Genomic DNA, 17,205 nt, shown 5'->3' on the forward strand with positions numbered 1-17,205 from the left:
TACTTCTATTAATGCAGTCCAAAATAGCATTTGTTTTTTTTGCAGCCACAGTATGTTGGCTCATATTCAGCTTGTGATTTACAACAATTCCAAGATCCTTCTTATTTGTAGTATTGCTGAGCCAAGTGTCCCCCATATTGTAACTGTGCATTTGGTTTCTTTTTCCTAGGTGTGAGATGTGAGATCCCATCGCTTGGTCAACCTCACAGAATTGAGACTAAGAAGCTGGAAAACTTGTAGTAGTAAGTCTTGAATAAAATAGTTATGTCTTCTTAGTTTAGTTAACATAAACTTAGGAATGGCGGTGCTGTGTATGTGAGTGTTTTAAATTCAAAGTTAACCTCAAATTATCTGTGTGAGATAAGTGAATAAACGCTGGTGGTTGTGGTGGGTAATAGAAGAACTAGTGAAAGGCTGAGAAGGTAGATAGCTATGGCCTGAATATTAAGCTATTCCTTCTTTGTGTGATAACCATACGTGGCTAGTGAAGATCAGGAGTAGAGAGCAGGTGGTTGTGTTATGCAGAAGGCTGTCCTAAGATCATACCAGAAAAAGATTACACAAACAGGCATTAAAAACCAGATAAGCTGTCCAAACAACCAGGGTTACAACAGGAGGAGCGATACTGCCCTTCGACACATACATTACACACCCAACAAAGAACAGGATGGTCGATAGAACCACAGAAATACACAGGAGGGAGGAGAACATTTATTTCGCAAGGAGGGAAAATAATCCAGACTTTCTGTGCTCCAAAAAGAAATGAAACATGATGGGTAAGAGCCAAAATGAGTGTAGCACGTGGACGACATCATTTGGGTACCCACCTGCAAAACTGCATACCAGGCATAGGGGAGTGTGTGATAAATCACTGGTTTGATGGAGCCCATAATATCTCAGTGTATTTTTTATTGCTGTAAGAACCTTGGGATGGCTTCTGCCCTGAAAGGCAACCGAGAAATACTTTAAATAAAATAAATATATTCTCTTATCAAAATATAAATGGATTGTGTTTGGGTTTAAAAATACCTTCTTGTTGATCAAAGAACATGACATGTGGTAGTAACCAAGTAATGTTTATTAGTTTTCCAGTAGGGAGTAGGCAATGTCACCTCTGTCACAAACAGAAGCTAATTTGCTTCCTTGGGAAAAGAGCACAAACTCTATATAAATAGTGGCATGATGATAAGCCTCAGAGAGGCTTAGGAAACTTAACGCCAGATCAAATAAAAATAAACAAACACACACACAATGTTTACTATGAACAAAAGAGCTGAATCTCCAAACTATAACAGTTTCCTTGAAGTTTTCTCTATGAACATTTAGCTCTATTTATTAGGGGTGTGCTCCGCTCCGATTAGGAGCGTAGAAGCAGTAGCGGATTGGCCTGCTCCGCCTTACCCAGAGGCGGAGTAGGAGCGGACCGCGGACCCCCTAGAAGCAAGGCGAAGAGAAGCGGCCATTTTTCGGAGCTCCGAGTTCAGGCGGAGCGCTCCGGTCGCCATCTTGAAAACATTTCGCCATAGGATTGCATTGCGGCAAATAATCGCGCATAACTAGGTTGTTTTTGAAGCTATCGTTCTAGAAATTCTTGTGCTCAGAGAGTCGTGGATGGGGGTCATTTTGAGACCACTCTCACCTCTCTGCGTTGTCTGGGTCGCGTGCTATATTTTTGTGAAAATCGGGTCAACCGCGCGGCTCAAACGGCGTTTTCGGCTTTTCGCCCATAGGATTGCATTGAGGGAAAGAATCGGGGATAACTGGGGGGGGTTTAAGCTATCATTCTGAAAATTCTTGTGCACAGAGAGTCGTGGATGGGGGTCATTTTGAGACCACTCTCACATCTCTGCGTTGTCTGGGTCGCGTGCTATATTTTTGTGAAAATCGGGTCAACCGCGCGGCTCAAACGGCGTTTTCGGCTTTTCGCCCATAGGATTGCATTGAGGGAAAGAATCGGGGATAACTGGGGGGGGGTTTAAGCTATCATTCTGAAAATTCTTGTGCACAGAGAGTCGTGGATGGGGGTCATTTTGAGACCACTCTCACCTCTCTGCGTTGTCTGGGTCGCGTGCTATATTTTTGTGAAAATCGGGTCAACCGCGCGGCTCAAACGGCGTTTTCGGCTTTTCGCCCATAGGATTGCATTGAGGGAAAGAATCGGGGATAACTGGGGGGGGGTTTAAGCTATCATTCTGAAAATTCTTGTGCACAGAGAGTCGTGGATGGGGGTCATTTTGAGACTACTCTCAACTTTCTGCATCGTACGGGTCGCGCGCTAGAAGTTTTTAAAAAATCAGCGGGAAAAATACCTTTTTCAAAGGGCTGAGGGGCAGAGTCAGCTCCCGGTCATGATGATCCCAAAGTTGGAGGAGGGCATAGGCAAAACAGGTAACTTGGGATTCTGGGAAACTTCTCTTTCTTCATCTGAACGGGCTTTTCCCCGTGTTTTTTAACACAGTAGCCCCACCAAATGCACAAATACAACCTGAAATCATATACTAAGCCAAGAATAAGAGATAGAAACACAGCACTGCTCCCCACCCTAACCTTGGTGAACAACTGAATCGATGTGGTGCAAGGGGATGAGCTCCCCTAGGGCATCTCATTGTGGACGTGCCCCCACTCTCTCCTGCACTGGAAGGCCATTAGAGCCTTCCAAAGAGAGTAAAACGGTGGAGCAATGCCTATCATGAGTTGTAGTGAATGCTCGCTTTTCAGTGGTGGAGCAATGCCTGTTATGAGTTGAAGTGAGCGTTTTACTTCTTCTCAGAGCTGTTGGTGGCTGTCTTGAACTGGCAGCTACTTCCCCCTCCCCCGGGCACGTCCCCCTATTGCTGGTAAAAGACAGATATAGCCTTTTTAAAAAAATTCTTCTTGCTGTTTATTGAGCAACACTGCTGCTTTTAATTCCACCCCTCCTTTGTTTATTTATTGATTTATTCCATTTTATATGCATTACTGGCTTATCCTTGGCTCACTTCCTTATGCCCCCAGAAATGCCAGCTGCATGCCTGCCTGCCTTCCCTCCCTCCTCCCCTGCCCACCTCGCAGGGATGTTGTGTGTGGGGTGCCCGATTTTCAAAAATTCCCCAAAAATCAGGGGATGATGGGATTGCTTTGAAACTTGGCGTGCATGTGTATATCCCCATGAGGTGTCATGGTGCCAAACATGAGGTTTCTAACTTGAACAGAAAAAAAGTTGTATAATTTTTTAGCTTTCAATGCAAGCCTATGGGGGGGGGAAACGGAGCTCCGGATCCGGATCCGGAGCTCCGAGCGGAGCGGAGCGGAAGTGGGCGGAGCGGGGGCGGGGCGGAGCGGCCCGATCCGGAAAATGGCGGATCTGCAAGTGAAGCGGAGCGGGGGGTCCGTGCACACCCCTACTATTTATGCAATATCATGCAAAATTCTTAAAGGACTGCATGTTCTCTTGGTAATTCAAAGAAGGCCAACATGTGTAAACAGCAAAATAAGTTTTCACAGTAGCTACTGCAGTGATTGTGCAGAAAGGGGGTGTAGCCACCTGGAGAGCCATGGTGGGCAGGATTTGGCCCAGGCCTGAGGCTCCCCACCCATGAGGTAGGACAGAACTCTCTGCAACATGAACTTTGATAGGTAGGTTGCATTGTGCAAAATGGATTAAGATTAAAAGTATATGTAAACAAGTTAGTTATCTGGCTTTCAAAAAGTAGGTGTGAAGAAATGCCATGTAAATAACTGTTATTGTTCTGTAATAATTAAATGTTTTGTGTTGTCTCTGTAAGGCTTTAATGTATCTGTGAAGGCCTGAGTCGTAGTGTTGTTGCTGGGTTTAAGGCCTGTTTTAGTAGAAGCTGCTTAGTCACAAGTTCTGACATGGGAGAGAGAGAGAGGATAGCTTTTCATATATTTAGAGATGGGGTCTGGATCAGGGAAATTCAATTTTGGTTGGTCTAGGAAACATCCGATTCTGATTGGCTGAGGGTTCTAGCTTGGTGAAAAAGGTCAGTTGGCAATTGACAGTTAAGGAGTTGATGGTTAGAGTTGAGTTAGTCAGATTTTTGGAAATGGAGAATCTGGTGGTTGTGGTGGGTAATAGGAAAAACTAATATAGGGTGACCATATGAAAAGGAGGACAGGGCTCCTGTATCTTTAACAGTTGTATTGAAAAGGAAATTTCAGCAGGTGTCATTTGTATATATAGGGAACCTGGTGAAATTTCTCTTCATCACAACAGTTAAAGCTGCAAGTGCTCTGCCCTCTTTTAAATCTGGACACTCTAGTAGAGTTCCAGCAGCTTTAACTGTTGTGATGAAGAGGAAATTTCACCAGGTTCTCCATATGTACAAATGACACCTGCTGAAATTCCCTTTTCTATGCAACTGTTAAAGATACAGGAGCCCTGTCCTCCTTTTCATATGGTCACCCTAAATGAAAGGTTCAGAAGGTAGATAGCTATGGCCTGAATATTAAGCTATTCCTTCTTTGTGTGATAACCAAACGTGGCTGGTGAAGATCAGTAGAGAGCTGGTGGTTGGGTTATGCAGGAGGCTGTCCAAAGATCTTACCAGAAGAAGATTACACAAACAGGCATTAAAAACCAGCAACCAGGGTTACAACAGGAGGAGCTTTGGTGTCAGAGGAAGACAGTACCCCAAAACTGGACCTGGTTGTGAATGTATTTGGTTGGGTTGGAGGTTTAGAGAATTTAGGGAATATCTGAGGTAAAAGACGTCATCAAGAGGCTTATGCAACAGTGTGTCTTGAGTTCTTAAGAAGTGTCAGACCCTTTTCAGAAGACACAATAAGTCATGGTGGTTAAGCATTTTGAGCTAAACATTATTGCCTGTCATGTGCTGTGAACCATTCCTAACCATGGTGGCTACATAACCAAGGTTTAAACATGCTCTCTCACCATTTGCTGCAAAAGGGTTAGTTGCCTACCCATGGCTTAGTGTGTGGTCTGAACATCCCTCAGTAAACATTCTTTTCAAAACCCCGAAGGATTGATTTCACTTTGGGGTATCTAACTTGGAAGTTTCTAATAACAAACACAGAAACGTATGCCTTGTTCTCTGTGTCACTAAAGATGATGGGAGTCTTGTACATGAAATTAAATTTATTGCATACAATTATCAAATCATAACAATAACGTCAAACCCCAGAAGGTTCATATAGTCCGCATAAACACAATCTAGACAAGTCAGGCATTTTAGAGTGCAATCCTATGGTTCCTGCTAGGGATGTGCTCTGCTTCGCCTTGGACCGGAGAAGCAGGAGCGGATTGGGGGCTTCGCCTCTCCTTAAGGCAGAGGCAAAGAGGATCGGGGGAGCCATGGAGCATTGCAGAGCGGATCGAGGTGAAGGCGGATCCTTCGCCTCGATCTAGAGCTCTGCAAAAAAGGTAAGTGGGGTTTACTTGGCCCTGCCGCTGTCGCCCTTACCGGCAGAGCCAGGTAAGGGGGCAAGGGGGAGGGGGGACTTACCTGTGTCCGTCGCGGCCCATCCCAGCTTCACTAGAGCCCGCGGCTCAACCAGGAAGTGTAGGCCACAATCGGGATGGGCCGCGACGGACACAGGTAAGGGGGAGGAGGGAGGGGGCCTTACCTGACGCCACTCCCTGCCACTGCGGAGCTCTGATTCGGAGCCAGAGCTCCACAGCGGAGCAGAGTGGCCCCCAGGTGGATTGAGGCGGGGCGGAGCGGGCCCGATCCGCAATTTGCGGATCGGGGGGGTCCATGTACACGCCTAGTTCCTGCTATCCTATGGTTCCAGGAGCCACAAGCATACTGTGGGCAGAGAGGGAGTCCACTCTGGAAGTGCTCTGGGGAAAACTAAGGACAAAAGGGGAGCATCTGGCAGAATGCATGTATGTCAAGGACAGTTCAGGGAGGCTTTAGATCTGCTGGATTTAAATCTTCCCCTCCTCATTCCCTGGTCTTGCCCCTGAGACAGGGGCAAAACTACCCCAGCCCTGGAATCAGTAGGAAGAGTAAGGGTGGAATAAAAGAGAGAGAGAAGTGGGAAAGGTAAAAGGCACTCCCACACACCTTCTGCTGTAGCTTGTATGAATCTGGCAGTGTTAAGGAAGTGGTGGTTGCTTTTCCACAGACAGGTAGGGTGACCATATGAAAAGGAGGACAGGGTTCCTGTATCTTTAACAGTTGTATTGAAAAGGGAATTTCAGCAGGTGTCGTTTGTATATATGGGGAACCTGGTGAAATTCCCTCTTCATCACCACAGTTAAAGCTGCAGGTGTCCTGCCCTCTTTTGAATCTGGTCACTCTAGGCTAGCTCCTGCAGCTTTAACTGTTGTGATGAAGAGGGAATTTCACCAGGTGAGACATGCGTACAAATGACACCTGCTGAAATTCCCTTTTCTATGCAACTGTTAAAGATACAGGAGCCCTGTCCTCCTTTTCATATGGTCGCCCTAGACAGGTGTATGTACATGTGTTATACACCCACATACACCTGTCTGCCATAGGATGCTCTGTGACTACCATTTATTTCAATGGGAGAGTTAAGCATATCTGCTTGAAATCAAATGTGGTTTAAAAATTGTGAATTTTGGCTAGATTGTGCCCGATCAATTTAATTTCTAAAGTTTCGACAAAAGTAAACTCTTGGGTCCAGGTGTAGAAAGGATCTGAGATGACTGATTATGTATACAGAAGCTGATCCCTAAACATTAATGCTGGCTCCTGAAAATGTAACACTGGTGACCTAGAATTGGTGGTGTTTTGTCGTCATGTAGTTGTTGGCACATAATGACTAATGACTCTTCTTAATGATTTCCACAATCGGGAAACAGAACGTATCTCCCCCACCACCACCACCCCCGTTTTCTTTTGTCGTAAGAAAAGTTCTGATGAACTCGAAAGCTCGCCCATTACTTTATGACGTCAAACTTGTTCCTGTGCATTAAGGGCTGTTGCGGTATTCTTGCTTGAGGAATGGAGGCGAAAGTAGAGAAGAAGAGGAGCGTTCAAAGGGAGAGAAAGACGAGGAAGCCGTGTGTGTTGGTTTGCAACCAGAAGAGCACAGACTTTACTCCTGTCCCTAACAAGATATTTTCTTCCTTTCGTTGGGGGGGGGGGGGGGAGGAGGAGCGCCTCTGCCTCGTGTTCGCCTGTCAGTTCGGTTGTCCTTCTCAACCGACACGCCCCGTCGTTGTGCAATCAGATCTAGGGTGATCCTCGATGAAGAGACCCGGCTTTCCAAACACGCCTCTTAAGTCTGGCTTCCGAGGGCTATTTTTAAACGCGCCCGTTCCATTTATAGCACTCGCGAACTAAGGCGGCAGCCTTAAGGCGCTCCTTTGCGCCCGCTCCACGGACTGAATAACCTTTGGGGCGGGGGGTGGGCGTCCATTCCCTGCCCCACTTCGTCTGCCTCCCCTTCCCTTGCCTGCCTGCTCGCTCTCCCGTCCGGGGTTTTCTCCGAGAAGTTTTGACCCGCGAGCTGATTCGGCCGCGCTCGGCGCTGGTTTCACGTCGCGCCCCCATTCGCATCCCGAGGAGATTCCGCGTTACAGTAGAGAAAACGGCTCACTCGGGAAGCCAGCGGCGGAGTTAGAGAGTAAGAAAGGTTTGATTTTGACTCTCTTCCCAGTCCGTCCGCCGTCAGCCCCTTCCTCGTTGCTGCGTTTACCTTCTAGAAAAAGATACTCGCAGCCGTCGGTGAAGTTCAGAGGCTGTGCGGGGGTCAGCTGAGAAACTCAAATTCAACACGCGCACACGCACGCGTCTCTCTTTCTCCAAAGCGAAGCAGCCGCGGATTTGAGGCGACCGGGGCTTGGAGGAGAGAAGAAGCGGCCGCCTCGCTGCTCCTGGAGGCCTGCGCCGGGCCGGGCCGGGCCTGGCGTGTCCTCCCCGCCTGCGTGTCTCCCGCAGCCCGGCTCAGGATGGTGGACGTGTTCAGCGGGCGACTGCTGATCAGCAGGGACGGTCGCGCCGTGGAGCCCGAGCAAGCCCTGGAGAACAAGATCGTGGGCTTGTACTTCTCGGCCGCGTGGTGCTCTCTCTGCCGGGACTTCACGCCCACCCTGTGCGACTTCTACAGCGAGTTGGTGGAGGACGCGAACCCGGCCGCCCCTTTCGAGATCGTGTTCATCTCCTCCGACCGCAGCCCCGAAGAGATGGTGGACTACATGCACAACATGCACGGGGACTGGCTGGCGCTGCCCTTCCACGACCCCTTGAAGCAGTAAGTAGAGGATGGCCGGGACGTGCGAAGGCCCGCTTTTTGCCGGTGGAGTAGATGTCATTTCCACCCTTCTGTCCGATCATTTAACCCATCATTCCAGGAAGAAATGGGGTAGGGTGGGGTGGAGGAATTGAGCAAGGAGCTTCGGTGTGAGGGAGGGACATATATTATGGTTGCCTGCACCTAAGCTGGCATAACATCATTCAAGGATTTTACCACTATTTCTTTATTTATTTATTATTATTTATTTAATACATTTATATCGTGCCTTTTTTCCTCCAAGGAACCCAAGGTGGTGTCCTCCACTCCATTTTATCCTCACAACAACAATCCTGAGTGGTAGGTTGGGCTGAGAGTCTGTGACTTGACCATAGGCACCGAGAGAGCCTCCATAGCTGAGTAGCAACTAGAACCCGGATCTCCCAACTCTCAGTCCAACACTCTAGCTACTACACCACATTGATGACTTCCTCCTGTTGATATGAACCACGACACTCTGTTGAAAAGTATTCTATTTGAATCACATGAACTGGTGAGGAAAGGGGCCCATGATAGCTCACTGGTAAAGGACAGCATTTGCAGTTAGATGGAAATACCTCTGCCAGAGACCATGGGAGATCCATTGCAACACTGAGTAGATGAACTATCAACCTGACAGTCCAAGGTAGCTTCCTCTATCCTTGAGTGTCTTTTGAGCAGTGATGGCTGCTTCATACTATGAGCCAAGAGCTCCATCACACCAGGGGTTAACACGCTCCCTACCTCATTTCTCCACCCGTGTTTTCCTTCTTCAAGTTACTTCTTCTTTCAAAAGAGGAAATACCCAATGAGCATGAGTCTGTTCTAATGGCGCTGCTTCTCCTGCACATAGCAGGAGAGAGCAGCAATGCCAGGTTTAACAAAATGTTGGACTTAATGAGGTTTTTTTTTTGTTGCGTAAGGAAGCCAGAAGGCGGGAGGCGGACGACGTCATGTGAGGGACCTGAGCAAACGCCGTGAGTGCCCAGTAACGAGCGTGCAATAAAACATTCATTAGATGGAGCTTCATGTCAATCCACTTGACCTCATCAAGTGTTGGATTTTTGTATATAATCTCACGCTTTCAAAATCTCCCAGCTTCTCCCTTAAGTTCATACTTCATCCTAAACATGTTTTTTTATATATCACAGAACTTTATCCATCTTTACTCCAAGGAGCAGCATACATGAGGGTTGTCTCGTTTTATCCTCACAACAATCTTGTGATGTAGACCATTTGGTCTTAAGATGACCTGTCCAATGTACTTGATGCATATGCAAGGATTTGAATCCAAGTCTCCCTGGTCAGTTTCCAATGTTCTAACCACTACTATACCACATTGGCTCTCAGAAGTATTCATGCTCTGTTCATCCGAGTGAGTACGTTTAGGAGTTCAGATTTTTAAAATATTAAGCCCAATAGTTGTGGTCTGTCTTTGAGGGCAACAAGCTCAGCTTCCACTTGTACAGCTGCATCATTTTCTACATAAAATTTTAAAATGACCCCTTCCACTCTTTCTTGTGTTCAACACCACCTCATCCTCCCAGCAAGCACTTATCAGTGTTTTCTGATCTCTCTACACCTGGAGCATGTGCAGAGCAGAGCTAGCTTAAAGAGAGTTTTGCTTTGTGCAAGCACTGTTGTCCTCTGCACTTAGCAGAACAAAAGCAGCAACTGGAACCAGGCAGGTAGTTTGCTAGTATCAACCTGCCTGGATGCTGGAGAGTGTGACTTAAACCGGCCCTGTCCCCAAAGGGTCCTGATGTGGTCAAGCAATGGATGTGAATGGACAGGAATGTAGGCGCCCCCAACCAATCAGTGATATTAAACATATGGATCATAGGCAATCACAGTTTTAAAAAACATTTCTTTCTGGGCATGCCCAGTGATGCAGTAATTGGAAACAATTTGGTAGCTGTTTCTACTCCGTTCTTGAGATCATGGAGTGAAGAGCAGATCAGCAGTAGCAGCGATCAGTGTGCATTTTTCCAAGTTTTGCTAAATCCACGCCTGACGGTGTGATGCAGTATTAGTGTACTTTAAAACAAAAACAACCCATTTTCATCCCAAATTGCACTCCTGCTTTGCAGGCATGATCTCAAAGTTCATGTGTCCCAGTTTCCCTTTTCTGTGGTATGGTTTGCTGGCTCCTGTGGATTCAAATTACTAGTTCTGTGTGTTACTGTACAGATTTATTCCCACCCAACAATCGCTGACTCTAGTTTTCAGCCATGACTTTAAAGTTAACAACCCTCAGTTTCTCCTTTCTTTGAAATGGGCTCAATGCTTGCAGAGTAGAGAGATTTGGGCTCAACGCTTATGTTGTGGGGATCAGACCCAAACACCCCCTTGCAGTCATGATCTCTGTCAAGGCCTACTGGCTTGAGTGTGTCTTTGTGTGAAATGTGTTTCCGACCGAGTCGGTTTAGTTACATGCAAAAATACTTGTGATACATTGCTTAAATGCCTTTAGGTGCTTTGCAAGAGAGGAAGATGGGTGGCAAATTAGATATAGTTGGTTCCACCACAGGTTACCCATTGGCTCTGACGTTGGTGACCTGCCCTTCACCCCACCAGTTCCAGTGAGCACCAGTCGCCACTGCTAGACTAGCAATGCATTACTATCCCTACTGATATAGGGTGAAGTAGTTTTGCTTCAGGGGGAAATAACTGTGCTGATCAGGTTTGAAGGCTTCTGCTGGAATGGTATAGGACAGAATGCTTAGCCACCAGCAAAAAAGAAAACTAGAAAAGCTTTTAAAATGGGCATTGGGGGAGAACCAGTGATGTCACTGGCACTTCAGCCAAGAAGTACCCATTACCTTCATATGACCACATAACTCCACCAGTTAGCAGATTAGTTCACATCTGTGCAAAGATTTTAGATATATAAATTACCGTGTGGAGAGAAGCCATTTTGCTTGAAGCTGCAGCAGAGCACTAGCAATCGGGATGATTAATCTCACCCTTGCACAAGATCTTATCAGAGCTAATAGTTTATAAGCTCATTTTAGCTTCCAGTTTGTCTGTACAATCTAGGGGCCATCTTGAGGTTGTAGCAAGTTCACATCATGCAGAAAGACTGAAGTGTTTATCTCAATGTTACATCTTGAGATAAACGAGCATGTAAACAGCAGCTTGGAATATTATCTCCAATGGGTGTAGATTAATGTGCTTAAGTCTTAATGAGATTACTTTATTGAATGATTTTTAACCATGAAGATTTCTTATACAGTATTTACCTAGAATGGAAGTCTATTTCGCTGTTTTTAGAAGTAATGCTTAAATCATTTGTTGAGCTTCATATGTCTGTAATTTGAATAGGAAAGCTCACAATGGTAGAATGTGCATTTATTATATTTTTAAAAACTACCATCACCACTCAAAAAAACCCTAGTGTGAATTAAGAATTAAGGCTCTTACAAAACTCACTCTTGCTCCAAAAAGCATGGAAGTTATACATTAAGGCTCCTGCCTTTACTTGAATATCAGAAGAGTCTTTCAGCCCAAACCATCTTCTTTTGCAGGTTAAGGGGTGACATTGATGCTGACTCAACAGTCAGTCAGCATACCATGCCCATTGAGCATGGCCGGTCCTTGGGGACTCCTGCTCCTTGTATATATATATTTCCTTTAAAAAGTGCTTCTGCAAACCTTGAGATTCCCCTAGCCCTGTTGTTTTGTGTGGATAGTGCCATTTTGGCTACATAAGGATCCAGACTCAGGAAGTAATTTCTCACTCTTAGGATATAGGGTCTTTTTTTAAAAAAAATTAAAAACAAAACTAAAAATCAGGTTCAAACATTCATAAAATCAGCAAACTTCCAGAATTAAAGACTGAAAGGATTTGTTTTTTGAAGTCTGGGTAAATAAAAAAGTCTTTATCAAACACTTAAAGGTCATTAAATTTGGTACCAGCTGCCAGGTGAGCCTCCCTGGAGGAAGAGCTAGGTTGGTATAATAGTTAGAGTGTTGGAGTTCAAATCCCCATTTAGCCATGCATGTCACTAGGTCTGTCCTACTTGTTAGTCTAGTCTACCTCACAGGATTGGGGGGAGAAACTTTTATGTTGCACTGAGCTTCTTGAAGAAAAGTTGGGATGTAAATTTGTTTTTTGTTTGTTTTTAAAAATCAATCTATAAATGACTCACCATTGAGCCTCAGAAGATGTTTTATCTATCAGGACAGTTGTAGATAGTTTTCCTTTGGTACTACATAGGATATATCCATACTGAGGAAACAAAATTGGTTTCATTTTGTACTGAGCTGCACTAACAGACTTAATTCTTGTTTGAAAATCTCCCTGAGGTAAACTTGCACCTCTGTGGTTCCATATAGGTTCCATATAGGTCTCCAAGCAGTGATAGCATCAACAAGTTATATAACTCCCAGTCACTTAATTTTTTTAGCAGCTTCTTTTTACAGTTGGTGCTTTCAGGATCTACTTTTGAGCTCAGCAGGTAGGGAGAAGGATAAACACGAAGGGATGAAGCAAACAGAATAATAGAAATTGATTTGGAACAGCAAGTAGCGAATGATGTCCCATTCCACATTGTTACCTGTATACTGGGGCTGCATGTATCTGAAGCAATACACAATTGCAATTCACAGCCCTTCATTTAGATGGCGGCTCTTGGTCTAACTTCATGTGGCCCTTGGCCTAATTTCAAAAGCCCTGTACAAGCTATCAGTTCAGACCTCTGACCCAAATGATTGGTCCCTTTGCTGGCAGCCTACTGGGCAGAGAAGAAGAATGAAAAGAAAGAGTAAGAGAAGGGGGAGTCAAAAAGAAAAAGGAAATGGTGGCTTCAATCCTGCTTACCGCTGGCAGGCGGCCCTGGACAGATTTACTGTGCCCTCCAAGGAAATGCAGCCCTCAATCGGAAAAAAGTTCCCCACCCCTGAATTAAACTTTGTCCTGGGGGCTGTCTTCACAGTGCCGAGTTGGCACCGCTCCACCGCCAAACCCCATGGTATCGCTGGTGCGGGGTGGCAGCGAATAATCCCCACTGGGGGAGGCTGCTTGGGCTTTCTGGTGGCCATTAGGCTCACCAGGTCCGCCCCCTCCCGCATCTTCCAGCGACCAATGGGAGGTCACCTTCTGCCCAGGAACGCAGCGTTGCCTGGAGCAGCACCCGAGCGAGGACAGACAGCGGAAGAGACACACTGACCGCGCTCAGGCAGGAAAAGTCAGGATATGTCTCCAACTTTTCTGCTGCGGATCTTTGGCTCTTTGCTCTAGGATGACTCTGAATCGGTGGCTGCATCATATAAAAATTCTGGCCCAGAATTTTTTCCGCCTTCAGTTGGGTCAAAGAAGATTTCTATCCTTTTATATCCTGATGATATGGTTCTAATTTCACTTACCTGTATAGGTTTGAAAAGGCTGCTCTCTAAGCTCAGTGTATTTTGTACTAAACAAAAACTGAGCATTAATTATACTAAGACAAAGGTGATGGTGTTTGGGAAAAGACATTCTCATTTCCAATGGTTTATCAATGGTCATCAGATTGAACAATGCTGGGAATTTAAGTACCTTGGCATTCACTTTGCAGAGAACCTCTCCTGGAAGCCACATATAGAAGCTATTAGAGCAGTGGCTTGGAGATCTATTGGAGCAATCATTAGATTTTATTACACTACAGGAGGACACTTGGTTGTTCCAGCTCTGAAAATATTTCAAAGTAAAGTCATTGCCCAGATCCTGTATGGTGCTGCTGTCTGGGGCTGGGATGATTCTCAAATGGTTAAACTGGAGGCACTTCAGAACACATTTCTTAAAAAACTGTTAAGACTTCCTCCAGGCACTTCTGCAGCATTGGTCCGGACAGAAGTAGATCTCCCCTCAATTAGATCTCGCATTCATTTTATTTTGTTTAACTATTGGAGAGTTGTACAGAATTCCTCAGTTAGGATTTTCCCCAAGCTATGTTTTGAACAGCTATTAAACTGCAAAAGCTGGAGTTCAAGATATTACAAGTTGCTTGAATTGTATCCTGCTCTTCTTGACAACTTTTCTGTCTTGAACTCAAGGGAGAAACTTCGGGAATATATTTTTAACTATGGTGCTCAGCTGGACAGACAAGCTATTAACAATTCCAAATTTTCAAAATGGAATAGGCTTTATAAATTTGACCATCAAAGGGCTGTTTACCTGGTAAAGCTTCCATCCCCAAAGCTTAGGCAAGCATTTACAGCCCTCCGTTTTCAAACTATGACCACAGCTGTGACGGATGGCAGATATCAGCGCACCCCTTTGGCCCTCCGTCTGTGTATTTGTGGGGCCCCAGAAATTGAGGATCTGCCTCATTATTTGCTCTTCTGTTCTTTATACTCTGAACCAAGAACCAAATTTTTGGAATCTATTCTATATCAACTACACTTCAATACCACTTCAGAAAAGATTTTCTATCTCCTGTCTGACACTGACTCTAGGGTAACGCACAAAGTATCTCTTTTTGCCCTGGCAGCAATGAAAATTCGGGCAAGATTTATTACTGAGATTGCAGTTGATTGTGCTGGAGATGCTCTTATTTAACTACAAATTTTATATTCAAATTATGTTTTTAATTGTACTGAATTTTATTCTTTTATTATGTATGATCTGTTTGTGATTATATGTAGTATTTTTATATTGTTGTTTCTCCATAATGTATATATTCTGTATGCGAATGGCCTATGGCCTAAGCATTAATAAATTACTACTACTACTATATAACCAACGCAGCACCGATTCGGAGCCACCCCAGGACTTCCAGAGCATATAGATTAACTCCCGGCTAGGATTTGCCTGGGTCCTAATTCTTCACATGGTTGATTTCTACTTTAGAATCTTAGCACTTTGGAGGCAAGGTTTTCCACACTAGCCTTTAACTAATGATCATGTTGCCCTGGTTTTTTTGTTTAATTGAGAACATGGAAAGTACACAGAGAGAGAGCCATTTTAAAACAACAACAACAACAACAACAAGGATTTTCATATTCTGATTCTGTGACCTGGGAGGACAGAAAGTGGAGTACTCATGTCTGGATAGTGTAAGGTGTAATTGTGTGCCTTTCATAGGATCTTTAAGTAAACATTGGACATATAAAGCTGCAGTTTGCCAAATTGGTCCGTTGGTATGTCAATATTGTGTACATTGATTGGTGGTGGCTCTCCAGGCTTCAGACATGAGTATTTCCCAGATTCCAGGGACTGAACTTTTGCATGCCAAGTATGCATTCTCCTATTGAACTACTACCACACACCAAGATGTAGTCAAGCAGGCAGAAGTGCTTAACATGTTGAGGAAGGTAGTCTCACATTGCTTCCGTGAAGTAGAAGTGTCATTATTTATCTCCTTTCTGACATGCATGGACTTTTTTTGGAGGGGGGGAGTCACATGCTGTGTGTATCATTTTCTTTTATCCCCCATTCACTTCACAAGCACGGCACCTCATAACATTGTATGGATCACCATTCCCTACCACCAGCTGCCAATAATGCGGGGTGGCGAAATGTACAATGTTGTGATGTGCGGATATGGATGAGTTTTACTTCCATGCTACACAGGAGAGGGCTTTAAACATATGGAATTCTAATTCAAGAAGAAGGTAGACTTCCACAGATGATAAAAGTCCACGGTTACCAATCTGTCATAATAACCCAGGTCTAATACTATGTACACAAATACAAATAACTAAAATATGTATAGGATCCTATCCACAGACTACACCTGAAGTCATTAAACATACAAGTACATAGTGCATTATCAGGAGATAAGTATTTGTAAAATGAGCAGAGAACAGAAAGATCTACTCATTTTAAAGGTGGGACAGGCTGAAAACAAGTAAAAGGTTAAATATGGAGGTCCCAAGATGGTAATACCTAGGTAGACTGGAAGCCCCCACCCCAAATTCCACCCCTGTGTATTAAACACAGAGGTGCTGATTTTGTCTGAAGCTGCACATTTAAGCATTTATGCCCCACTAAATGCAATGGGAAATTACATCTGGAGATGATGATGGTGATTTACATTTCTGTACCACCTCATAGCTGAAGTTCTTTGGGTAGTTTACAAAAGATTAAAACATTGAAAACGATATACAAAATTTAAAACATAAAAACATACAACAGACAGTATACACAAAGACAACATGCATCTAAAACTGACTTTGAGCTATCAGCCAAAAATCAGATCTGGGATTGATAAAAACTCATCACATGCTGCTGTATGCCTGGGAAAAGAGAAAAGCCTTGATCTTGTACCGAAAAGATAGCAATGTTAGCAGCAGGTGGGCTTTGTCGGGGAGATCATTTGTTTGTTTTCAGAAAATCCAATGTGGATTTTTAAAAAGTTTTTTTAAATTGATTTGTATCTACCTTGTTTATATGTTTCACATCAGTGTGCTCAACTTTCCCCCTTCTTTTTCTTTACAGTGAGTTGAAGAAGAAATACAACATCACAGCCATTCCTAAACTTGTGATTGTTAAACAAACTGGAGAAGTCATTACTGATAAAGGAAGAAAACAGATACGGGAGAGAGGGCTCAATTGCTTCCGAAACTGGCTTGAAGGGGCAAATGTCTTTCAGAATTTCTGTAGCTGAACTAAGGTGGGGTTTACAGTTAAGATAGCTTTGATACGCCTTTTATATCTCTATAGAGTTCCCATTATCACAAGTAGGGTAGAATGGCACTCTCCTTGTTCTAGTAATGTTTTTGCTTTATTTCAAATTCTGTGCAGTTGGAGTAGCTAAAAAATAGTTGGTCTTAATGCACTTGTCCTTCTGCTCTGTTTTATTGGTACATTTTATTACATAAAAGGTAACCAAAGGAGTCCTAATATTACTGAAGAATTTGATAATGGTCAGTTAGTAGGGCCTTCAAAAGGGTTCCATCTTAAATCTATGCAAGCCGTTTATTTTTGCAAGGCTAAAAACCACAGGGAACACTTTATTTTCTTGACAGAAATACTTCTTTTCAAGTGCTGGCCAAGAATTTATATTGCTAAAATAAGAG

At 44.3% G+C, this 17,205-nt stretch overlaps 1 protein-coding gene across 1 annotated transcript; it reads left to right on the forward strand.

Annotated features, from left to right (window-relative positions):
* Positions 1–7,882: 7,882 nt before the first annotated feature.
* NXNL2 (nucleoredoxin like 2) lies at positions 7,883–16,934 on the forward strand. Its single transcript, XM_063128583.1, has 2 exons — positions 7,883–8,187; positions 16,625–16,934. Exons 1-2 carry the CDS (start codon positions 7,886–7,888, stop codon positions 16,791–16,793), a joined length of 471 nt encoding a protein of 156 aa, XP_062984653.1. The 5' UTR covers positions 7,883–7,885; the 3' UTR covers positions 16,794–16,934.
* Positions 16,935–17,205: the final 271 nt, after the last annotated feature.

This window comes from Elgaria multicarinata, chromosome 6, assembly GCF_023053635.1.
Source record: "Elgaria multicarinata webbii isolate HBS135686 ecotype San Diego chromosome 6, rElgMul1.1.pri, whole genome shotgun sequence".
Taxonomy (NCBI): Eukaryota; Metazoa; Chordata; class Lepidosauria; order Squamata; family Anguidae; genus Elgaria; species Elgaria multicarinata.